General features: G+C 37.7%; 1 protein-coding gene across 1 annotated transcript in view; it reads left to right on the top strand.

Moving 5' to 3' along the window:
* PRDM5 (PR/SET domain 5) overlaps positions 1-26220 on the top strand; it is an 89411-nt gene that overhangs the window by 2006 nt on the left and 61185 nt on the right. Inside the window, exons 2-4 of the mRNA XM_074823581.1 lie at positions 3288-3371; positions 13784-13906; positions 25478-25661. Coding sequence (XP_074679682.1) covers positions 3288-3371; positions 13784-13906; positions 25478-25661 — 391 coding nt within the window. The remainder of the gene's footprint in view (positions 1-3287; positions 3372-13783; positions 13907-25477; positions 25662-26220) is intronic.

Here is a 26220-nt window from a genome sequence, read left to right as displayed (position 1 = left end):
ATACAGAGTAGCTAAGAGCTGTTAAATTCATTTCTTGGACTTTTGGGATTGGGATGAGGTGTCGAATATGACACTTAATTGTGAAGTAAGATCTGTGTTGCTGAGGAGGAAATACTGCACCATTTTCTCTCATTGCCATCACACAACTGCAGTTATCTTAACTGAAAGTAACATACATTTCAGATGATCTTATAATCAGAAATTGCAGTACTAACTCTCCAAGTGCTAAGTAAACATGAAGTAGGCCTCTGAAAATTCTGCTATTAGCGAAGATTTGGTAATAATTCATTTTGAACTGCTGTTGTCTGCCATCTGCTTTTGCGCCTTCAGGCATTATGCTATGCTTTCAAGATTTTGTCTGTAATCATAAAAGGTGGAAACTTTTGTTACTTTAACAAAAGCTGTGATTATCTTGTAATTTCTTTTCTTCAACAGCTGGCCTTTGGTTACGGCACCAGTATCACCAGGCCCTTGGTATCTCATCAGAGAGCCGCTACATTTCTCAATGTTTTGCTGTGACTGGAAGAAGATTAGTTACTGCTGCTTTCTTGAAAGCAACTGTTGAAAGTAGCTTTTTTAACATTTGAATGATGTGCCTTTCATATCTTGAATCATTTCTGTGGTTAACTTTTGACTGTGTTGTATGCCTTGCTTTTATTGATCAGAGAGGAAGTTGAAGTCTTAGTATGTTTTGGATCAATATATACTGCATATGACAGTATGTTTATTATATTAACTAGGACTAATAAATATATATATGAAGAAAATGCTCTGAAAGGCTAAATGAATAATTACACTTACCCCCATGGACCTCTGTGTTCCAAGACAACAGGTTTTGCTGTCTCTAATTTCTTTCTCTCAAATTTGAGAAGCTATAAGAAGTGCTTAGAAGTCTGAATCACCTACTGTTCATGTTACATTTATTTTACATTTAGAGCTGGACATCTTGCCTTTCGCTTTTGCTTTTGTTTTGAGCTTCTAGAAGGTCTTAAACATATTGCAGTAGAGGTTTATTGGTTTGGAGTAGCTGAGATAGGAATGATGCATGGTGTTTCTTGTTTTGAGTCAGTATGCAGTATTAAGCTGTTGCTGTGCTTCATCCCAGAGGTGATGTGTACTTCAGTGATGGGTAAAATTAACACTGTAGGTGCTTTGTAAGGTATCCAGGGATCCTTTGAATTGCAGGGTGAAAATATTACTGAGGTGAGGGTTGTGGAAGCTTCCAAAGTATTTAATTAAGGAAGGAATGGATTTCTTTATGCTGTCTTAAAAAGTGTTATTCTGCTGAAGTGAGTGTGGGAGACTAGGTTTTTCAGTTTTCTTATTCATTAAGTCTTCAAATAATTTCCATATTAAATATATGGAGTTTTTTTCTTTTTTTTTCCCTATAGATCTAATCTAGACTATAGTCCAGTAAACTTCTTTTCATCTTGATAATTGCTGTGAGTAATGAGAGATTCTGCAGGTATAATTATGCCCTCTCTTAGAGCTCAGCAATTGTAATGAGCTGCTTTCCTTGTTGCACCAAAACTCCTTGTTGCTTGCTAAGTGAACAGGGAAAGCCAGTTCAGCCTGGCAGGAGGTGTCTGCTCCAGAAAGAGCCCACCTTATCTGTAGTGAGCTAGATAGGACCATACATTTCCTGAACAGATTTCCTCTGCCACCACCTTGACTCTTCCTCCTGCTTAATCCAAGCAAACAATGCAATCTAAGCACATTGCCTGCCATGTAATACCTGCACGGCCCCTGTTAGACAGCAGTATGTTTGCTGAGGTGGCACTCAGCATAAACTGAGAACGTTGATGGCTGCACACATGAAACTGTTAACCTATTTTCACCTTCACTGCTGATGAGGTAAAAGAAGGAAATTTCAGACTGAGTATTAAATCCCAGGATTTGTAAAGCTGGCAGGGGAGGAACTCAGGCCTCATTTGATTAGCAAAACAATGAAGAGTGGTATGGAGATCAGTGAGAAATGAAGGAGATGAAGCCCCACGGTGCTGGTTTTTGCTGTCACTGCTCATGTTTGTGTCTCAGTTACTGCTCTGGGCTCCAGTTGTTTTCTGCTGTTCTTGTCTTTTTACCTTCTGGTATGCTGTTTTTTCTAATTGTATCTTTGTTGTGCGCATTGAAAAATACTGCCTCTCTGTTCTGTTGCCTTGTTACACTGATTTTCTTTTCCTTGTTTATTACCTCTTCGGGTTTAACTTTAAATACCAGGATTTTTTTTTTTTATTTGGTTGATTGCCTCCAAGAGGAATGATCCTAGAAGTTTTCCATTCCACTTCTTCCTCTGCACTCTACCTGTAGGCAGTCTGTAAAAACTAAGCAAGAGGGAAAATATGTAGCAGGCTGTTTCTGTGATCACATAATGTGCCTGGGGGAAGGGACATGATCGATACTTTTGATAGCCAAAATACTTGTTATTTTTAAAGACACACCAAAGTTGTTTTCATTATATAGTTCTAATCTCTAATGCTTAAAAGTATCTAGAGGTTTTCTATCTGAATACTGGCTAAAGGAACATAGCAGTCTGCATTCTGGTTTGTAGGGCTTGTCACTGCAAATAAGGGTGGGGGGGGGAGAGTTAGGCCTGTGCAAGAAGAAAGTCCTATTTAAATGACTTAGCCTGCTGCTAGCGTGACGTCTGTGAAGGAAAACACCACCGATACCCAGAATTTTTAGAAGAACCTATCAATGGATGCTTTCACAGCATGTGTTATGACTAGCAGGTGGTATAACATTTTAATTTTGTTTATGAAGGCTTGAATTAATTCACAGGCATGTGCATACTTCCTACATTTTTAAACGAATCTCTCTGTATGATCAAAACCTCAGTTATTCAGTGTTTTGATTTGTGGCGCTTCAGAAACTACTGTTGCAAATAATCTTGCTAATAAATCTAATGTAAACTTTGTTCTTGCCAAATACTTTACATTTTAGTTGGATGTCTGTTGCAAGGTGCTTCCTGAAAATCTCATAAGAAATGTAGGCAATTTGACTTGTAAATTTCAGCCTTATTTAAATAAAGAAAAATGCTGTTTCCAAAGAGGAAGTAAGCATGTAGAGGAAAGATATGGTTTTAAGAGATTCTCCAAGCTATGAAAAGAATGGGAATGAGCTTGAAGTTGAACCCTCAAGGATGTGCACCTTCTTGGCATATGGTAGGATGACAAAGGAAACTGTCCTTTTCCATTTGAAGCTAAAAATGATACCTCAGCTGGAGTTTGGTAATTCACTTGCCTTTTTTTTTTTTCCACTGATTCTCTTTTATAATTATTCTTTAGGGTGAAAAATTTGGCCCCTTTGCAGGGGAGAAGCGAATGCCGCAGGAACTGGATGAGAACACAGACTGCAGGCTCATGTGGGAAGTGAGTAGTCTAGAGCAACATCATCACACCTAGCAAAAAGTGTTCTCAGAATTAAGTTTTTACTGTAACAAATACTTCTTGTTTTTTCTTATCTTAAAGATACTGTAGTGAGATTTTGTACTTATGCTTTTAATATATGCTTTTTGGGTGGCGGGGGATTGACTTCTTTATAAAGAAATAGCAAATGATAGTTTCTGATCAATGAAGTGTGAAAAATATCAAGTCAAGCAAAACAAAAATATAACAACATTGTGAAAAATTATTGAAAAATGTGAAAATAAAAAATAAAATAATTTGAATAGGGGAAGATGATTGTAAGTTACTGAGATACTGATTCATGCTGATCAACAGGTGTCAGCTCAGCTTCCTCCAACTGTAATATAAAACACTTCCTGCTGTGACACTTCTGCTAGGGTTTGGCAATTGTGTAAGTGAAGTTTTTAAATTTTAGCAACTTTGTAACGCCATGTGTGGTTGTGAGATCTTTAGTAAAATAAAAACCTGGTGCTGTGGGCAGATGATGACATAATGAGTTTCAGGGCTCTTGTAGGCTTTTTTAATATGTATTAGGCAGCAACAGTAGCTTATACACTAGATCTTCTAATTAGGTCCTTAACCCATCCTAGTTTCTGTCATAGCTGTGTTTCCCTGTAGCAAAAATCTGTCTGAGTTTACCAGTTGAAGAGATTACACTAACTGAAAAATACCTGCAATGCCAACATTTCCAACTTGTTATAAACACCTGCTTTTTGGTGCTTCTGTTCCGTCTTTGTAATCTTTCTTTGCTGCTGTAGTTCATTGAGCAGAAGTCCTTTCCTTTTTTCCTTCCCCACCCCAGCCAAGCTGTTTCTATTGAATGCATGTTTATTCCTGGTTTACACTGAGAAGGATTCATTTCCTACTTTTTCACCTTTCTACGTTATTTTTATGTTGTGTACAAGAAAAGCTTATATTAGACATCTGGCTTAAAGCACTATCTGTGCATTTATTACAAAATGTTTATTTGAAAAAAACCTCTAGCATTAACATTGCTGAGTGGCTTAATAAAGAGAGCATAGTATTGATACAGTCTTAGCAGAGCTATAAATAGATTCTACACACTGGAACAATGAGTGAGAGAATTCTGAAAGCCCATCTTATTAAACCCAAACTCAATATAAATACAGTGACTGGCAAAATGTTCCTAGATGAGTGTTAAGTCTGTGAATCCCTGTGTGTTTTTTCTCCTTTTTTTTTTTTTTTTTTTAATCTAGGGGTGTGCCCAAAGTATCTTTTCCCAGAGAGATGAGGTGTGGATAATTCATTCCCCTCTCTCCTTTGGTTATGTATTCAGAGCAACTGGTTTCATCATCTTTGTTTTCAGCTGAAAACAAAACAGTACAGTGTGCTTTTATTACAAATGTTTGCTAAATACAGTACACATTAAAGTGCCCTGGCTCACTTGTGTTTTCATGATGTTTCTGCAGGTTATGTTAAATCAGTAAAATACTGGAGGTTTTCAGAAGGGATGGTGGGTGGATTATAGATAGCAATGAGAAGGTTTTTAAGTTTGTTGGAAAGCCATATGATTTTTCCAGATTCGTCACTGGTGACGATTAAATGAGATTTATCTGTTTCTGTAAGACAGAAAATAAAAGGCAGATACATGTATTTACTGATGACACTAATATGACCCCATTGACAGCAAATCAGAAAATGATATTTTTATGAGCTGTGCTGAAACCATTTCATAATATCTTATTATAACCTAGTTTTGAGAGCCTTGAAAAGATTCCTGCATACCAGATTTTATGACTTCCTGAATGTTTGAACCCAAGTTGTTCGTGTTTACTGAAGTTGATCTGAGTGTGAGCTTTATAATACAATTTAAATCATCCTGAGAGTAGTCTAAAGTTGAAAATAGAGACCAGGAATGCAGAAAGTAAAAAGTTGAACAGTCCATAGATGGTTATTCCAGATACTGTGGGAGGCAGTCACAGCAACTAGCCAAGTTTGTGCATAGTCAGCTCTACCACAGATATTAAAAATAATTAATTTGAAGACTCTTGGATAAAGGCATACTAGAGCCTGACCTCACAGTCTGATGGCAGTCAAAAAAATGTGTTTTTCAGAGAGGACACCTTTAGAAAGAAGGCTAAGTAATAGAGGCTTTTTATAAGTCAAGTAAAAATTAACATTAGTGGAACATTTCTTTTCTTGGTATGTGATGCCTGGGATCTGAGCTTCAATTTTGTGGAATAGTTTTCTGTGAGGAAGTTTACCACATACATTTCTAGTTGTATAGAGTCGTGGTCTGTGATGTGGTCTATTTTGATCAAGCTATTCCTTTTTCTGCAAGACCAGCATTGTGAGTTCTCATCTTTAAGACATCACGTTGAGACAGAATTGTACACGTTATGCTTTCTTTTGGTCTTCAGGAAAACATGGAACCGAAAAAATTTATTGGGTCCAGTGATTTTGTTAAATAAAGTTCTGAGGATGTTAGAGTATAGCAGAATGCCATTAGAGTTTTGTTTTTATTCTTAGCATCCCACTAACACCTTGACTAAATATTGCTTCGTTGGTCTGTATTAGTACACTTGGCATAGCAATTTTAAATTACATGAGAGCAAGTGCTTTAAGGCAACAACAGAATAATTTTAGGCATTAAAGTTCACAGAAGTTTTTGCCTGTGGAGGCTCAGATGTCCCTTTGCAAAGGGAAGATATCTGTTCAGTTTATTTTCTTTATTGTCCCTAACCGAGAAAGTGGCATTCATTTCACTACTATTGGATTGTGGCAAGCATATACTTTTGGTGATGACTTTGGCAAATGTTAAAACAGGGAGGGCTGGAAAGATTTAGTCCTTCTTCAAATACTCTGATATACCATGAATAAATGTTGGTCAGGATTGGATGGCACATAATACACCGTGTAATGCTGAATGTTGCATATTTCAGGTTTGGTTTCTGTCTATCTGCCAAGATTATGTTTTCTTCATTGTTATATTAAAACCAAGAAGAACAGAAACATGCTAGAAATCAGTCTTTCAATGGAAGCTAATGTTCATGTTTATTTATATGGGAAGATGAAATGAACTGACGTTTCTACTATTTAACTCTCATCACTTTTGCAGCGACAATTGTTTTCAGTTAAATAAGCCTGCCTGAAAACTAGTGAAGGCAACAGAAAATCTGCTATTGGCTACAACCAGCTTTAGATCAGAGCTTTAATGTTTAGGACTGAGGGATGAGAAGTCAAGCTCTTTAAGCTAAGGGTGTGGGTGTGTGGTTGTTTTTTTTTTTGTTTTTTTTTTTCCTTTGATACCTTGCCTGTAAAATGTGGTTCAGGCGTAGGAAAGCTTTTACATACAACGCATTAAGTTGAATTATGTTCTGAGTTTCATGATAAAATAAATCTTAATTAGAAGAATTTTGTCTTTGCTCTTAAGATGAATGTAATACTAGAAATCTAGTTCTGAGCAACGTAGGCTTTATTTTTTCTATATGAAGACTACCTTCCCAGTCATTACTCCTCAGATAGTATTTACATCTAACATTGTTTGCTTTTAATGTTTTTGTGTGAATCTTTTGTTTAATTTTCAGAAATTATTTTGTTTTTCTCATTTCTTAGACAAATGTATCTGGATGTATTTTTACGCAAGTTGCATTTAAAATAACTTTTGCCACACAAGTCAGACACTGATGCCCTATCTCAGTTGTGAGTTTGCATCCTAGATTTTAAATTTTGTTAAATTGATGCCACTGGGATAGATAGGTGCCTAAAGTAGTTAATATTCTTACCAGTTTGTTTATTTAGCTAAGTTTCATTAATCAGCTCCTCTAAAGCTTGATTTAGTCATCTTTATTCATGTCAAGTGTATAACTTTGTATTAATTTTAGTGACTTTTAGAACCATGCACCTTAATGATCTTCTGGTTTTGGTGATAAGAATCTATTCCTGAAAGTGATGAGAATGTTAGCCTCACATCTTCAGTTATGGGATTTATTTAAGATGTTAGAAAGCAGGTGTTGATAGGCTGAGGTGCTAGCGTTCTAATCTGAGCTTGTTACAGAAGATCACACACAATTTGCATAAGGAGATTTGGGTATCCTTCCAGTGAACATGAAGTTCAACCTTGATTGTGAAAGCTCTGTGAAACATTAACAGAAGTCTAGGAATGAGCTTTCTGAACCGTTCTTTCTGATGTCAGATAACATCGTTGCACCACAAGGAGCTTCATTAACATGAAAAACCATTGCTATATATTTTGACTGAAGAAAAATGTCACACTCTGTCTATGTCCCAATACTTCTTAGTGAGTAAGCAAATCAACAGTTGCTGCCTTAAGCTTCCCTTGCAAGTGTTGTTTTAATACTTTCTACAGCGATGTTAAAATGTGAGTTTCTACTCTGCAGTAAACTCTGTGATGGCGGTCTGAAACTGAGGATGCAGAAGTATTGCATCTAGCTGTTTTATACTATAAACAATAAAAAACATGTTTTCAGCTAATCAAAAAATTGCAGCACAGAAAACAGTACTTTACATGATTCTTTGAAAGAACATAGATTTTTAGATTTATAAATGTTTAGAAAATGGTTTCCAGAAAGCAGGCAGTGTGTTTACTGCCTTCAGCAAAGATAACCATCTGCTTATTTTCAGTGAAGACTTTTTTCTTCTTCTCTTGCCAGGTGTGCATGGTAGAGTGTTCGCAATTGCACTCATGAGCATTTTGAAGCAGCATACATGACAACTTTGGATGTATTTTGAAAATCTGGAGATAATTTCATTGCAGCATGAAAGACTAGCAGATGGAGCAGTGCATGTTGTTGTGGGCATTACAAGCAGCTTGGACATCGTTTAAGCCTGTGTAGGGTTTCATATGGTAGTTTATACAATGACTAGGGTCACATTTTTTTCCAAATCCTTGTATAGTGACATGGTGATTGTTAATGTGGCATAATTCAATGGTGTCCTGATTGATCTTGAGGTAAACCCTCCCATGTGGTAACAGTGAATGTTGGGTATTTCATCTTACTGTGAAGACATTTGGCTAAACTCGTTCAGTGACACCTTTTGGATTGATTCTCAAGAAGGTAATTCTTAGGCATCTCAGTTTGAGGTGCCTTTGTGTCTGTTGCATGCTTTGGATATGTGTATGCATTTTAGGTGTTTGATTGTAGTGAGTGAGCAGATATTGAGCGCACTGTAGTAAAATGGCAAGGTATTTTGCCATGGGTTATCAGGCATGAATTTGAATCAGCCTTGTTCTAGTCTTATGCCAAAGTCTGCATATACTTAAAAATGAAACAAATTGCTACTTTATTATTTAGCCTGGGAAATCAAAGGTGACTGCATGTGTCTGGTCACATCACTCACTGGTAATAGAAACTCCAAGTTATCACCATTGGTTACAGAAACTACAGGAACATCTTGGTCTCAGAGGTTGAAAGGGCCTCAGCAATAAATGGGTCCTAGACCAAGATGGTCTATTCAACTATAGCAGGCAGCCTCAACTTTTGTGGAGTTACCCCTTTATTTAGAGGAAATAGGGATAAGGTTCTGTTTCCTGTTTTGAAACAAAACATTATAGGATGACATCATCTACTGGTGGCTAGGCTTTTGAGGTGTATTTCTAGCTCTCTCACTGACTCTCCATGTTGATCATAGGTATATCATACAATCCCTCTAGGTCTCTGACCTATGAAGATGACTGAATCCTTTATAATTTAGCAGTGGTCTCATGTCATAAGAGCATTTTTAGTTTGTTGGCCTTAGAAAATCAATTAGAAATACTTTTGTACTTCAGGTCCTGTTAAAATAGTTTTTACAATTCTGTCTGGATTAACCACTGCAGTTTAAGGATTTTAAGGACCACACCTCAAGCTAACGGGATGATTTTGCTTAGTTCGGGTAATACCAACTGTATAGAAACTGAGAAAATAAAGTTCAAGCATGGAATTATTCGTGTAGACAGATGACAGCTTCATATGTCACAATTTCTAAATACAAATATGTTCACTAGCACTGAGAAATTGACACTACTTCATCAAATTATCAGGGAACCTCAGTCCTGTAAAAATCTTTTGCCTCTTATTTTAAGTACCTTATAACTATAAAAGATTGTAACAGTTCAGATACGTGGGGGAAATGTAGTAGTTTTCTTGCAGATACATTAAGAAAATCTTCCTTTCATTTGTGTTATACAAAAGTATTTTTCATTTCCTCTCCCCAAAAGACACCCTCAGTTTTCCAACAATTTCCTGCCAGCAATAGTTGTGTTAGGCAGGTCATCCTGAAGATTCTTGGAGTGCTTGGGTGATTGGAAAGGAGTCCCTTGGGAGCAGACTGGAAGCTTTGTTGCAGAATGAATCCTGTTTAGTTCTCCCGATCTCATATGGAGTAAGTGGTAAAGATATGTGTGGGAATATTTGTAAAAGAAGGTTTGCAGTATCTTTAAGTTCTTGACGAGCACATAAGCAGCTTGACATCGTTATCCCATTTTCTTCCCTTGCTGTTATAACTGGTGCAACTGCCAGGCTTGCATGGAGATACTGATGCTACACAGTACATCTCTCATTCTTTCCAGTGTCTCTGATGGAGGGGTGCAGGAGGGAAAATTCCCTGTTGCTGTGGCTAGCAGAATTGTGTGGGCCTACGGTGCAACATCTGTCTTAGTGACAGCCATCTCTGGTCCTGTCTCTGTGGATATGAGTACAGGCAGACCTAGGTGTAAGTGTTTTAGCTTGTATTTGTTGATGTATCTTCTAATTAAACTGAATTTCTTGTTTGGTGATCATGCCACAAAGCAGAAGGAGGACTGAGGAATTTAGTGGACTGTTGTTGGGGGGAGCACCCTTTGGGACATATTCCAAACTTTGTTTTGATTCATTAATAATTCAATATGGATGATATTTAGGTGCACTTACTTTAAACTGAAAACGTAAAGTCTATCTGTTTATTTCATTTAACTACCATGATTAGTTTGTGCTGGCTTTGAGTGTGAGAAATACATTTGCAAAGCAAGAGCTGGTCTTTTTGTTTGTTTGTTTGAAATATTGATTAAGTTTGGGATTCACTGCCATGGTGTCCAAAGCTTCATTGTTCATTTAGGAAACTCACCTATCCATGCAACCAGTGAGAAAAGGAGTGGTAAATGTCACCAGTCTAGTTCATGTTAAGTACAGTGTTTTGATTGTTTTTCTTTATTTTTCTTCCTCACAACTGTGTATTTCATGCAGCGTTACTTCTTTGCAAGGTGAAAAAAGCAATAGAAAGTATAGTGTGTATTTAAGGGATTTATTCTTTTATCAACAGTTTCCTTATGTGTTAAATCTTTGCTTTGTGTTTGATATCTCTTTATGGATTGGCAGAGACTGAGAAAACACAACTGAGATGATAGTGTATAATTGAAGTGAATAGAAATTATTCTTATATAATTTAAGCATCAGGCAAATGAAGAAGAATAATAGATGAAAAGGTAGATAGTGTAACATATGGTTTTTATAATAGCATCTCTATTGCTTCTCTTTCCAACTCAAGTCAAGATCTGATGGAAACCTTTATGGGACCTACATGGTGGGCTTCTATGACCCATACTTTGCTAGCTAAATCACAAAGCCATTAGCTTGACTTTAATGACTCAAATATGTTAATCTTCAATGTTAACCATTCTCACTCAAAGTGAGGTTCTGCTCTTTGGATTACATATTTAGAACTGGATGATTACTACAATATAATCAAGGCAGCACTTCTGCTTGGCAGATGGCTTTTCAGGAGATGAATACACTGTTAGCATGTATTTTTGTGCAAGTTTGGCAGCTTGCTTTTATGGTTTGATTGCACTCATTCTGCCCATGTTCCTAATGAAAACAATGGTTCCAGTAATGAGCAGGCATTACTTCCCAAGGTGGTAGTCACAGAATGACAGAATGGTTGAGGTTAGAAGCACCTCTGGAGGTCATCTGGTCCAACCCCACTGCTTGAGTAAAGCCACCTAGTGCCAGCTGCCCAGGACAGCTTTTGAGTATCTTCAAGGATGGAGACTACACAACCTCTCTGGGAAACCCATTGCAGTGCTTAGTGATAGATAATATTGTTTTCAGGTGTATTTAAATATGTAGGTTTCACACTTTTCACCGTGGTTAATCTGTTTGAAAGTAAAACAACTTTTAAAGTTTGAAATATTGGTAGTTTTTCATGATGTGTCCTTCTTAAGATACCATGTCTTCCTTTTGAAAAACAGTAATAAATTTTGAAGACTATTTGCAGAACTACAGTAGGGGTTTTTTTTTGTTTTAATCTGAGAACAACATGCTGTCACCAGCTATTATTGTAATGGAATACAGTTTTTTCTTTCCAATGATATCCTAAATGTTTAGGTAATTTAAGCAGTCATACTGAAGAAATATGATATTGCATCTATTGGAAACAAATATAGCAAGAATGTGAGCAATTTAAAATACAAAGTCATGAAGACAATCTAATTTTGATCTCACATAGCTGAAATCCCTAGCTCTTCGGAAATACCTGCTCTGTAGACTTCTTGTTGACAGATGAAAAAGAAAATATGTTCATTATATAAATAAATCTCATGGAACAATAGTGTGGCTGTATGACCTTTCTGCATGGCTCTCTATCTTCTGTATCAGTGGAGATTCAAGTGATCTATTACTTAAAACAAACAAAGCCATTTTTTATGCTGCAGTGGCAGCTGTATTTTTTCAGCAGTATGTCTGTATTTTGAGGGGGAAGCCCTTCACCTAAATAGTATCCTAATCTGTTTACTGAAATAATCTCCCATGCTGATAAAATTTCAGCGAAGCGTAGTTTAAGACTGACTGCTATTCATTGAGGCTACATATTTAAATTTTCTTCAGAGAGGCATATATAAAAGATGTTCAAGTGAACTGTAAAATAGGATATACAGAATGAATAACTGCAATTATGTTGGTCCTTGATCTGAAGACAGATCTCCATCCAAGTGCAACATGGATTTTACCCTTGCTAAAGGAAAAAAAATCACAAAACAAAACCAAAAAACCAAACCCAGAGAAGACTTGAGAGGGAAGTGAGAAATATGGTTTTCAGTAAGTGTTTTATACAAAAGTTTCTGGGATATTTAGGATTGGCATGGAACAGTAAGAGTTAACAATAATGAAAGCATATCTGCTGGATTTGGAATCTGTATAAAGAAGAAAAGTTGTATTTGGTGATAAAGAAGCAAAAAGAATGGAGGCAGAAGTGATAATTCAGGTTGGAAGTTGGTTGAGCAACTAGTAAGGTTACAGAAGAGGAAAGTGGCAAAGATAGTGGAAAAGTTGAATTCAGATATGGACATACTCTGTAATGGTTGCCAGTTAAGGTTGAGATGCTTCTGGAAGTGTGAAAGTAGGCAGAAATAGATGGATTTAGGAATTGGCCATAGAGGGTGAATAAGATCTGCTAGAACGTAATGAGCAAGGGACAAGTGAGTCTATATCAGGTATGAAAAAAGAAAGTGAAGGGTGAGGCACTATCAAGGCAAAGATCACTGAATGGACATGGGTGATTGCAGGAATACAGAAACTCATGAACAAGAGCCTGAACTCAGTGGTGTTGGAACCAAATAGTGGTTGGAATAGCACAAGATTAGAGAATGTCCTGTCCCTTTTGTCCAAAAGAAAGTTACTGTTGGCCTTTTCTGTAGTGTCAGCAGAAGAGAAACATTGCAAAGTGATTTAAGGAGTGAAGTCGAGGACATGTATAGGATACAGAAGAAAATGGTCCATTCTTGGACAGTGTGTTTGAGAAGGCAGGTAGGACAATAAGAGCAAGTTGTGAGGAAAGGAAAAGGAATTGGAGACAGGAGACTTTGCAACTTTAATTTGAAGAAAGTTGAGAGACAGACTGAATGACAAAAGATAAGAAGGTATAAGAAGAATTGGGTAGACTGTAGGAGTAAAATGTTGACATCTGAACACATGAAGGAGGAGAACTCAGAAAGGAGAACTGGAGAAGGGATGATAGGGTTGGAATGGGAAGGGACCTCTGAGGTTACATCAGATTCTGGCAAGATCATAAAGAAAAAGAGGACTTGAAGGAAGAAAGAGGAAAGAACATGAGCACCAGTGACCATAATGTCAGATTAGGGAGACCCAGCAGTCAGTCATAATGCTTGTTTACTAAAGGAAAGGCCAAGAAAAGAGAGGGGCAGCTCAATAAACGAAGTTGACACCAGCTGCTGCATTTGAGTTGTGTCCCCCCGACCCGGTATTCTGAGGTGAATAAATGTGCTTATAAAAAAGGTGAATATGCACCACAGCTGTGAGTACCCATTGAATGCAAGATTCACTTGCTGAACACAAGCATGCTTTAATGTTTTATATGTTTGTGTGTGTTTGGTAAAAAATTTTAACTTTGCTTGATATTTTTTTTTTTTTTGAATGTTTCAGGTTCGTGGGAGTAAAGGTGAGGTCCTTTATATCCTGGATGCAAGCAATCCGCGGCATTCTAATTGGCTGCGTTTTGTCCATGAGGCTCCATCACAGGAGCAGAAGAACCTGGCAGCCATCCAGGTAAATTTCGTGTATTCCTACCATTTGCTTCCTGCTATTGATTTACTAATTTGATCTCCTCTTTGGTCTTTATCTCTTGCAATAAAATTGCAAGATCTGAGACAAGTAGCAAACTGCTTTCCTTTTCCTACCTTTCTTTTTAGAAGTGGGCTCTTGTGCTTAAATATAATACCATAAATAAGATTGATTGGATGAAAGACCAAAGAGGTCCTTAGTTAGACTCTGATATTCTTTGCAAGGTTTGTATTAATCCACTGTGATGGAATTGCACTGAATCACTTACATGAACTATTTCTACTGGCTTAAAGTGAACAGTTTACATTAAAAAAAAAATAATTTCCAGAGTAGTTAACTCACTATTGTAACAACAGTTTAATTTTCTCACGACAGCCTTATTCAGTAAGGTTAAGCTTTTGCCTGAATGTAGTTGTTTTCTTGTCGTTGTGGAAATTGAAAAAGATAAGTAGGTAACTATATACCTGGCTGAATTGGGACTAATGATGTGGAGCCCTAGTTGTGTTTCATGCCAAACTCAGCCATGGGTTTAGGTGTGTGGAAAGCAGAATCATGCATTTGCTTTATAGTTTAAAATTTAATATAAAAGTATGAAAGGTTTGAAAGCGAGTGTGGTGCTTAAAATATTCCAGTAGAAAACAAAGAAGGATCTAATTATCTGATAGGATGATCAGGCAGTGTTTGAGGGTAAGTTAATAATAAAAGATCATTTTCTTTTCTAGTCTTGGCCGTGGATCTGAATTTATCCAGCTTATTTTTACATTTTTGTCATTTGCAGCATTCTGTGGTAATGAGTTCCACTGTTGTAATTACACATTATGTTGAAACATGCTTCTGTGTTTTTTCTAGAAACTTCTTAATTTCACTTAATTCCCTAGTCCTTGTATAACAGTGAATAGTTACTTCATGTTCATTTTTCTATGCCACCCTTGATTTTGTAGAACCCTATTATATCCTTTCCCTCTTATTTGACAGTTCTTTTCTCAAGCTGAAGAGTCTTACTCTCTTTAATCTCTCATTTTTGGAAGCATTCTGTGACTCTGCAGAATGCAACAAAGACAGTGATATTTTTCTAGTCACAGCTATTGTCCTTTTGGAGGTTATGAAAGAAATTAACTGTGCATTTTTTTTCCAACAGCTCATTTTACAGTAAAATAATTTTGAATCCTACATAAGTATGAATTACATAGCTGTGTTAAATTTTTTGCTCCAAATGTATACTTTCCAAAATGTTGTTTCAGGCTAACCCAAGCTATTTGCTGATGTAATCCAAACTTGCAAAAAATCAGGAAAAGGAGAATTATTTATCAGCATTTCTTAACATTACTATTCTGCCTTTTCATCATGAAATGACCTTTTTTCTAGCATATGCCTACAGATCCTTGACAAAAGAATTAAAAAACATAGTTTATTTTGAGGCCAAACAAAAAAAAAATTTCCTTTTCAAGAAAACGAAGTTCATTTCTGATGAAATAAAACAGTAAAAAAAATTTGTTTAAAACTACTGAGTAAAAAAAGAATGCTAGTAAAGACCTAGCATGCAGTTCTGTGAAAGATACATTACTGCTGTTAGCCCCCCTGCCCCCTCTGTTTGTACTCAGTGGCACTCAACACTAGTAATCTTGATTTCTGTGTTGATGACCTGTCCAACTCCTTAAATCTTCTACTCACCAGAGGGACTGTTTGCTATTTGGATTTTAAGCAAGCACTGCCCAGGGAGATTGCTCCTGCCAGTTCCCCTGAAGACCTGGTATCAGTCTCCGTCTTCCTGTCCTGGTTGTGAGCTTTTCTGTGATTTCCATGCCACTGTCGTATCTCCTACCACGTCTCTTCTACCTGGCTTTTCTTCCATTATGACAGTAGTTGAATGCTACTATTAGCAGTGTACTGCATTGGGAAACCTAACTGGTTATCTGCCAGCCTTCACCTGATTTGTGCCTCCTACTTTCCAAAGCTCTAGTTTTACTGAATGTCAGCCTGTGACATTCCATCACATATTGCTGGCTGAACATGACTGCAGTTTTGCTGCAGATACTGGTTCCTTGGACCTTGTTGCTGTTCCTGTTTTAGGTCACTGGTCTGTTTCGTCATTTACTTTTACTCTGGGCCCGTACTCTAGGTTGACATCTTTGGTTCAGACCTCTTTAGGTCTTAACATCCAGTCTACAATTGAATTTTGAGTAATGGATAAGAAAGAGTGTCCACTATTCATCCATTCAGCAAAAACTCTTGTCAGCACTGATGAATGATTCCTTTATTATGCTTTTCCTGATGTCTGTGACAAGGCAGTGGTTAATTTAGTATGACCACTGCATATGCAATTATTTCTGTTTTCCTTCTGTCTTTGTCTCTGTTATACCGAGATCTATCAAAAGATTTGTTGTCCTGCTTATAGTACCAAATATGGAAGGTCCTCAGACATGAGGAATCGTAGGCATTAGTCAGTGATGAGCACGGCATCAGTGCATAGGCAGTGTGGTTGCAAATGGCAGTCAATGTTAGCAAATGCAAAGTAAGGTTCACAAGAGGGAGCAGTGTGAACAATTAATGTTCATTATTATTTTTTAAATAAAACGCTCAGTAAAATGACCTGAACTTATGAATAGAAGTTTTAATGGAATATTCAGTGTGTACCAGTGGGTTTTTTGGTAATGAAAATGATTATTTAGATAAGGAAATGGAAATAAACTGTTATGCTGTATTGTATAATGTTATACCCTAGAGTGTACTTAGTGCTTTTTGCATGCCTTTTTAAAGGATCATACTGGACGTAAAGGATGGTTTAAAAAGAAACATTTGGAAAAAATGCAGGGAAAAATAGAATAAACATGATCAGCATGTACAAAATGATGAAAAGTGTAGGGAAAGCAAACTTACAGAAACAGACACAAATTTACTAAATTATCTCATGGGTTTTTTTAGTATCATCAGTAATCAACTGCCAGAGTAACGTGTATTCTGTGTGAGTGATCTTGAAGCTGTGTAGATATGTATATATGTATAAATATTTAATTGCATATAGCATGAATAGGTACTACTCGTGTTGAAGAAAGCTCAATATGCACGTATTTCTTTGCAGAGTTTGATCTCACATTAGTCGACGGAGATACAAATCCCAAAGCTCTGCTATTCCTTTAGGGGGAAAAAAACAAACCAACAACACAGCCCACAAATCCTTCAGTATTTTAATTCCACAATCTTTGCCTTTAATGATAGTCAGATTTAAGGCCACTTGGTGCAATAGCACTTTGTTTTATGAAATCAGCGGGCAAAACATTGGTGGAATGTTTCCGCTAACGATACCCTTTAATTTGAATTGAGAGTTGCCTGCTTGCCACCAAGATGATAAAATGATGTTTTACAAATAGGAAGAAGTTATGAATTACATTGGTAAAGTTGTCCTAAGCCTGTTCTACAAATGCTTAAGAACTTAACATTGGCTGTGTGCTTCCCCTCTGCAATTTTCTAGGAGACTTTGTGTGAACTAACAAAAATGTGAACAGAAAATAATTATTTTCTTGTTTATACCCAGTCATGTTAATTTCCACTAATTATCTTTTCCACTACTTTTCTTTCCAGTCTCCAAATACTCCAATAGGAGCTTTTTGGTCTATTCTGAGAACATTTCCAATCCTGATGGTGTCACTCTAGTAGTGATAGATGTTATAATCTCATATCCAAAATAATGATTGATAATCAGTTTACTGTTTGCTGCCTAGTGCTCAGTATTCAGTTTAAAGAAGTATGTCCCTGTATACAAATAAAATAAACCACATTCTGGGTTGACTGCAAAATATGATTAGTTCATCATAGCTTAATTGTACCCAATGATCATGTTTAGACTGTGCAAAATGCTTCCTGTGGTGAAAAAGCGACTTAGAGGGCATGTGATTTTTTTGTTTTTTTAAAGTAAGTTTGGTGGTGTTTTTTTTTAAATTTCGATTTTTTTGGGATGGGGTGGTGAGGGTGTGGGTTCGTGTTTGATTTTGGGGGCTTTTTTATTTATTTTTTAATTTTTTTTTCTTCTCCCTGTAACGCTATGTATTTTGTAAAACCCTGGTTCTGGTGGGAGCTCTTGGTGGTGTTGGGAGTGTTCTGGGCACCGGGTTCTGCCTCCACTCCCAGGGGGGCCTGTAGCGTTTGCATCGTCTTTGGGAAAACACTGGAAGTATTTTTAACAGCTGTGCGGTGAGTAATACCACTGGGTGACTGCTAGAGATGGACAGAAAGGTTGGAGGGTACCTGTGTATGGACCAATTGCTTTTCTGAGTATTTTGCACAGTTGAATTGCTGGAGGCTTCTCTACCTTACTGCAAGTAGTAATTGAATGAGTTAATCCTCTACTATATTTAAAGTGGCTTTAGAATTACAGTTTTTGCATTAGCAGAAACTGTATGAATTGTGATCTCTTTTGCCCTGGGCTATTCCTAGCTATTTACTTACAACTATGACTTCTGATATGTAGCAAAAATGCAGTGTAATTTTCATAATCAAAAGGAAATGGTTCCTATCAAAAATACCACAGTTTTGTTTTTTCAGTTTTTAGACTGGTAGAATATTATCTTTTCAATATTCCTTTATCCAGAATGGATATGTTTATCTGTTTGTCAGTTGTAATTTTATTAAACACTCTCTGCTGGAGATTACAGGACAGTTTTCAAGACTACCTGAAACTTACTGGTGGCTTGAGTGCTACAAAGGAAAGATTAATTTGTTATGCAGTGTAAGAAGGAACATGAACACAGTTGTTGGCTTCCTGCATGCTCAGAGGGGAGAACTAGAAATCTGTTTGATTCTTGAATTTTTTTGTAGGAAAAAGGAGAATTTTTTAATTCCAGGGTCATATGCATTTATCTGTTGTTGAATACATACTAGTGCTGTTCAGGTATTCTATTATTGAAGAATTCAAAATGAGAAGTTTCTGAAGAGTGAAACAAGTGTTTTTCTCCATGTGATTCCTTAAACTACACTAGTTAGGTTTTTGATTTTTGCAATGGGAACCGCAGTAATAGCAAGTAACAAAATCATTTAGACCCTTTTCAGCACTGAGGTTACATATTTTTTTTTTTTTTTAATTTAGCTGTAACTCATTTCTGATTTTAGGCACTCTTAATTCTAAACTGGTGCACAGAGTAGTGATATTAAGGTTCAAAAAGAGCTACCATTCTTATCTCTCTGTGGATTTCTCAGGTCCTCTTTTCCCAAGTTTTCCTATCACTAAGTGCTTTTGCTTGCTGAGATACCATGTTACAAGGTAGAAATTTGGAATATGGCATTTGTTATTAGCACTACAATTTTTTCTTATATGTTTGGGGAAAAAAAAGTGTTTTAGCATTATATGATAAATAGTAACTTTTAAAGTAAATGTAGTTGTCATCTACTTGTATTATTTAAATGGGGAGCAGGGTGGGAGAGAGGAAAGAAATCCCTGCAGGAATCAAATTCTTGTTACTTCAGGTGTGTCTGGGAACATAGGCAATTGTAAAAAAAACAGCAATAAGGAAGATGAACATGTTCAGATATGTGCAGGAGATGTGTGCTCATGTTATCTGCCAAGACATAAGAATCTTACATTTTATCCAAAGAAGCCAGGGCCTTTAAGAGGCTGGGTAATTGGTCATCCAAAGCATCCTGGTGATTAGATCCTCCTTGTGCTTGCTAATTACTCTAGCCCTGCTAATTATGTTTGTAGCTTCAAATATTCCTGTTCACTGTGGGGAGTGATCTCATTACATTTGATATTGATGGAAGCCTTTTCATTGCATTTGGAAGTCTTTAAATCTAAGTTACTCAGTCAAAAACATGTTAAAGAGCTCCTGGAGGTGTTGAGCAGCATCAGGTGCTTGGACTTTAACAGAGATTGCTTCGCATGTCTTATAGTGTATGGTGGTTCCTTGCTGTTGAAAGCTTGTTCAGTTGCTCAATTCAGTGGTTACTTGTGGCAGTGAAAGTCACATATGTGAACTTCTGTTTATGTTTTACATGGTTGTAAGTTTTACTAAGCCAGCATTTCTTAAAACCGTGAAATGCCACTTCAGTTAAAGATAGATTTGGAGTGGAACACTAAGTCTGAACATCTGTAAACTTTGGGGAAAATTGGGATTTAGATCCAAAGTTGAAGCTAATGCTTATGGCTTTGGCTTTCTCCATTTTTGAGTTAAGAAAGGGAAAGAAATTAAAAATTGAGTTTTTTCAAAAAGCATAAAAAATGCAGGGCCACTCCTGTGATGCTTTGGAACTAGTGGAATGGGAACTGATATTACTGCTAGACTGATTAACATCCCCTGCAACAATGCATGCTGAAAGCAGTATTCCCTAACTAGATTTGTACAAGGATGTAATGGAATAGTTGAAGAGAGCATGTATCAGAAGAGAAATGTTCTGGATGATGGGGAAGGGTGTATCCTCATCAAGTTTGTTGATGACACAAAACTTGAGAGGAGTGGCTGATAAATTAGAGGGTTGTGGTGCCGTCCAGAGGGACCCCAACAAGAAATGGGGAGAAATGGTCTGACAGGAACCTCATGCAGCTCATCAAAGGGAAGTGCAAAGTCCTTCACCCCCATGCACCTTTACATGCTGGGCCCCAAGCAGCTGGAAAGCAGCTTTGCAGAAAGGGATCTGGGGTTTTTGGTGCCTAGTGCCAGGACAAGGGGCAGTGGGCACAAACTGAAACTCAGGAGGTTCCCTCTGATCATCAAGAAAAACTTTTTTTAACTGTGGGGGTGACTGACCACTGGCACACGTTCCCCACAGAGATTGTGGAGTCTCCCTCTTTAGAAATATTCAGAAGCTGTCTGGATATGTTCCTGGACAGTGTGCTCTAGGTGATCCTGCTTGAGGGGGTTAGATGAAATGACCTCCAGAGGTACCTTCATTTTGTGATTCTGAGAGAAGATATAACTGAGGTTGGGAAACCTGTATATTTCCTCTATAAAAACTATAAAAAGAAGGATATAAACATGTTACTCAAATCTAAGCAAATGGATTGGTTTTATTTGTAATTGGTGGTTTGTATTTTCCAAGAGCCTCTAAAGGAGACTTCGAAGAGTAAGTTGCAGTGTCTCAGTTCAGGATCCTATAGGTTCATTAATATCTGCTAGTACTGGAAGGGGTGCCATACTGGGCACGTACAAAGCACATGCCATTCAAATGCTGCTAACATCAACCTTCTCAATATGTGTGTGTGTGTGTGTGTGTGTGTGTGTTAGTTTTTTAATTTTCACAACAAAAGCTTTCAGTGAGAAGAATAATCAGAAGTTTCAGTGCTTCTCTGTAGAGCCACCAGAATTGTGATGTTGCTGGAATTAGTCTTATGAACTCCCACTTTAGTTTTTTGTTCTCCCCACAGAGAAACAAGAATACTTCAAGCTGGAAGATTGGAAAATGGACTAAATTGAAATGTACAGTGAAGGGTGGGAGGAATACCTTTGGGCAGGGGAAAAAAAAAAGAATTCTTCCAGCTCTCATGTGTATTGCTATTGTACACATCATTCAAATTCCTGAGGAGTTTAACTGCAAGATTTGGGTATGTGGTATCATTACTGTAGTAAAACACATTCTTCTGCAGATGGGAAACTAAAAGCAATGGCTTCTAATTTAATGCAAGATAATAACTGCAACCAAAGAATAAAGAAGAAAAAAGTCTATCATAATACAGAATATTCAGCTGGAAAAATATTTTAACCTTCACAGGGAGCTATCATTAAAAACTACAGTATGGCATAAGAACACAGGAGAAATGTAGGAATTGCCATACTAGTTTAATTTCATGTTCTGTTTAATCTCATGTTCAAGTCTCAAAGGTTGTCTGCTTTACCATGCAATGCAGCCCAATAGGAATAGATTAGTAGGTAGAGCTGAAGCTTCTGTGTCTCCTTTGTGTGTGGTTCAGGTGTTGTACTTCAGATTAAATAATAGTCTGAGTTCCTGGGCTGAAAGCCTCCATTCCACCTGTGTGTTAAAGGTTTGTTTCACTCTTTTAAGAGAAGTCTCTCTGGGATCTGGCTGATGGGAGCTACAAACATGCTGCACACCCAGGAGGAGACTAAGTGGAACAGGGCTATGTGCCTTAAACAGTCAAGCATTTTCTAATGTGTAAACTAGTGTGAAAACAAGAAAAGTTTCCTTCAGTGTCTTTGTGCCATCCATTTCCCCTTCCTTGTTTGAGAGGAGCAAGGGTCTCTCAGTCCCCAGCAGCACCTCTGGAGGGCTGTCCTGCTTCACCCACTCTCCCAAAGGGGCACCTGATCTCCTCTCCCTCTTGGGAAAGCATCTTGATTCTGATCATGTCTTTCCTGACACTGCATGCCATTTTTGACCTTTCCTGTGCCTGACCTTGTGGCTTTGTCTTCACCTGCCACAGCCCCCAAGAAATTGCCTCCACACATTTCCTGGATTGGGGTTTCTGCCCTCACAGATATTGGTGAGATTGGTTTTACTCTGGCAAACATGGCACCCTGGAGCTGCAGGCAAAGATCAGGAAGGGGAGTGTGCTTGTTTGGAGGTAGCAAAGGAGAACTGGCAGGACAGGTGGGCTGAAGAGCTGGCTTGCTGTGAGGAAATTGGGTGTAGAGGGAAGGCAGGTAGCATTTTGAGAGAACTGGTTGTGGTCATAGGGGGGAAACTTGAAAAGTATTAGGAAGGCTGCGTTGGAGCCAGCTGATCAAACTCTGGAGGATGGATAAGCCTTACTCTTCCTCAGGTCACACAAGACTATCTGCTTCCTCCTCCTGCTGTGTTCTCAGATTTCAGGAGTGATGATGAAAGTCTTATACTTTTGGATGAAAGTGTAATGGACTGTCAGTGCTTCTTGGCCTACATTCCCTCTCAGCCTCCCCTCTTACAAAGCACATGTGAAGGTGTGTAACTGTATGGAAAAGCCAAGAATCTGAATGGGAGTGGTGCCTGTAGTGGAGCAAAAATGGAATAACAAGAGTTGTTGGAACAAGAAAACTGTATTTGCTGGGCAGGTTAGTGTGGCTCACAGCTTAAAAGATGACACTCAAGGCAGGGGGGTGAGAGAAGCAAAGTGGAGTAGTAAACCAGGAATAGCATGAAGGGAGGTTGTGATGCCAACATGACCAGCACTTGGAGTTTCCTCCCAAGGACCACTGTGGCCTGCTGCACATGAACATTGTTAGCAAAACTACAAGCATGGCCTAAGCAGATGGGCAGGTGGAACAACTGCAGATGTGTTCTTAGAAATGGGAGGATTAAAATTATTCAAACGATTTCTTACTACTTTCACTGTGTCTGTGTCTGCATGCAAGTAAATAAATGTTTTTCATGCAGGTGCTGCTGGTGGAGGGAGAGACTTAAATTCCTTTGTGGTTTCTGGAGAACTTCCACCGGTTTCACTGAAAATGCTGCCCTGAGGAACTACTACAGTGTGGATATATCTGGATTAATTAGCACTCCGAATACCTGACTAGTAGCATTTGTTTGGCTGGAAAAGCCAAACAAATTAGCCTTGGAGGAGAAATGAGTTTGAGCTGTGTTCGGCTTTGGTGCCAGCCCAAACTAAATTTCTTTTCAATGCAAATGCAACAAAGAACACTCAATCATTGGGATTCCTTAGTACTTCTTCCACTAATCTTTTACTAACCAGAAGTACACAAATGGGAAAGAACCAGGATGTTTTTAGATGCAGAGCTATAAAATAAGCCCCAGATGCACATAAGGGAACTGCAGAGATGGTGAGGGTCCAGCAGTGTTGATAAGAGCTTGGTGGTTGGGATTCATGCACTTGATCTGGGTTAACCCAAGTAATTAGTTCTGGTTGCTGTTCTCCCAGATTTACTATGTGGTGGAAGATGTGTCACGTATGATCTAATTGATGGGTGTGTGATTTGGTTCTTTAATGAGTAAGTTTGGGACTTTATTTTTGGCTGGGATAGGTGTCTTATTTATTTTTATATGGCAAGCCAGTAATAGGTATGTGCTTTCATTTATAAAGTTCTCTTGCTTTTAGAATAAGGTTGCCCTAAACAGTGATGTATTGGAGGTTTACCCCAGTGGTTTTATCCTTTCTAAGTGGAGACATGAGTGTAGAAAGGTCTTTTACTTTTCCTCATGTTGAGAGTTTCAGTACATGATTTGTTTTGCATTTAAACTGTGGTAAATTAAAGGTCCTGCAACTTACCAGAGGCATATGGAAAACAGCAACTTCTAGATGTATGCAGAAGTTAGGGTGGCATGCTGATAGATATCTGGACTGCAGAATATATCTTGGAAAAAAAAATGCATAATTTGTTTTTGTTTCCAAAGGCTGCTGTTGAGATAAGGATGGAAGAGTGGTGTGTCCTTGAAAGCAGCAGCTGTATCAAGTCTATTGAATTAAATAGGTTTCACTCTTGTGTGACAATATCTTGAGTAATATATAACAGACCTTCTAAAGGTTGAGGAATACTACATCCCTGTTGACAGTTTAAATTAATCTTAGTATATTACAAAAATTAAAAATCATTATCTTGTGCTAGGAAGCTTGTTACAAAATATATGGCTAGATGTAGTGTAAAGAAGCTTCAATTAATTTTTCTGGATGTTAATCAGATAAGCTTTAAGATTTATGATAGAACTTGAAAGTCTTCACTGCATAAAAATGAGTCCCCTTTGACACTTTGGGTAGTACCTAAAGCAGTTGGTTCACATATGGCAAAAAAAAAGCAGCAGCTCAGTATATCAGTTTAGGAGACAGCTGGTCTTGCTATAGATCCCCCTCCTCACCTCCCCCTTCCCCCCCCCCCCCCCCCCCCCTTCCCCCCATGCCAGCCTTAGTAACTTTAATTAAATATTGTCAAAGACCAAAGCTGTTAGCTTATGTATCTATTTGGAAGCTTGTTTATTCATTATGGAGAAGGTTTTGGAGCTTATTCTTATGTAGTTTGTCATCTTATGCAGGATCTGGGCTGGATCTTTGGCCTTCTATGGATCTGTGTATCTACACTGATTTAAACCAGCAGAGGGTTTTGATCTAGTGGTTTAAAGTGCGTTTTACAAATGTGCCTGCTAACTTGATAGTGAATATAACTGACCAGGGTTGAAAGCCTGTTTATGAAGAAGGCTGTGAATCTTAAAGGGAAAGAGAGAGAGACAGTAACACTATGTAGACATGCTTTGAAAGCTGAGTTATAATTCATGCAGCCAACAGGGGACAGTGCTAAAGCTGTATTGGTTATTTAATTTTTGTTATTTTTCTAATACTCAAATGTTTCATTTTCAAACTCCAAAGTTCTGGTCAGGTAGAGTATGGCAGGAGAAGAGGACTTTAACACCACCTTTACCTTGGTCTAGGCTACAGTGCATATTGGAAAAGCCTCACAGCTAAGGTAGGGGAACACATTTTCAGAATACCGGAATACAAGGACACTTTATCCATGCAGCCACACTGGGAAAGAAGTCTTAGAAAGGCTGTTCTAGCATTGTGCTCCCTGGAGAATGGAGCCAGCCCTTCCATACTTGAGGGCTAATATTAGTTCAGGGTCCCATACGTGTCTCTACGTTTTACTTTTTCTGATGTAATTATTCATTGCTTCTACTTACTGTTTGAAACAGGAAGGGGAAAATATTTTCTATCTAGCTGTGGAAGATATTGAAACAGACACAGAACTTCTGATTGGGTACTTGGACAGTGACATGGAAGAAGAGGAGGAAGAAGAGGAGGAAGTAACTGTTATCCAGGAAGATGAAGACAGTGGCAACAATAAAGAAGTGCAACCAGCTGGTGAAAAAATTGCAGGTGAGTAATATGTAAAAAATAGGATAACTTGAGAGCTTAAAAGCAGTAACAAAGAAAGAGAACACTAACTGTACGGGATTGGGGAACTGGAAGCCTCCCCAGGTTTAGTCTGAGCTCTTGGTATGATTTTTATCACTTTATTTAGGTTTGAGTTGAGGTTCTTTTCTTTGCTTACTAAGAATCAGCCAGTCCTGTGAATTAGTGAGTGAATGAGTGAGCCTAGATATTATGAGAAGTTACCATTAGTTTTTGAACTAAAGATGGATTTCATTTCACCTGACATACAGTCTTATGAAAGCTAAGTTTTTGCTCTAAGAGGGGTAGCTTCCCTCTTACTTAGATGGGAAAGAAAATAAACCTTTTTATAAAACTGTTCAGCCAATCCTAAGGTAAGATGCCTAAGAAAAGGTAGGTGACCTGAGCTGTTTGGTGAATTCTCAGCATCTTTATCAAAGTAGAGACAATCTGAATAACTAATTTAGGCTAAGAGCCTAAGTTACACCCAACTTAGTACTTTGCATCCATTTTCAATAATGCTGATGGTAATCCACGCAAGATA

The sequence above is a fragment of the Strix aluco genome, chromosome 4 (genome assembly GCF_031877795.1).
Source record: "Strix aluco isolate bStrAlu1 chromosome 4, bStrAlu1.hap1, whole genome shotgun sequence".
Taxonomy (NCBI): domain Eukaryota; kingdom Metazoa; phylum Chordata; class Aves; order Strigiformes; family Strigidae; genus Strix; species Strix aluco.
This window is presented reverse-complemented; position numbering and strand designations above follow the sequence as displayed.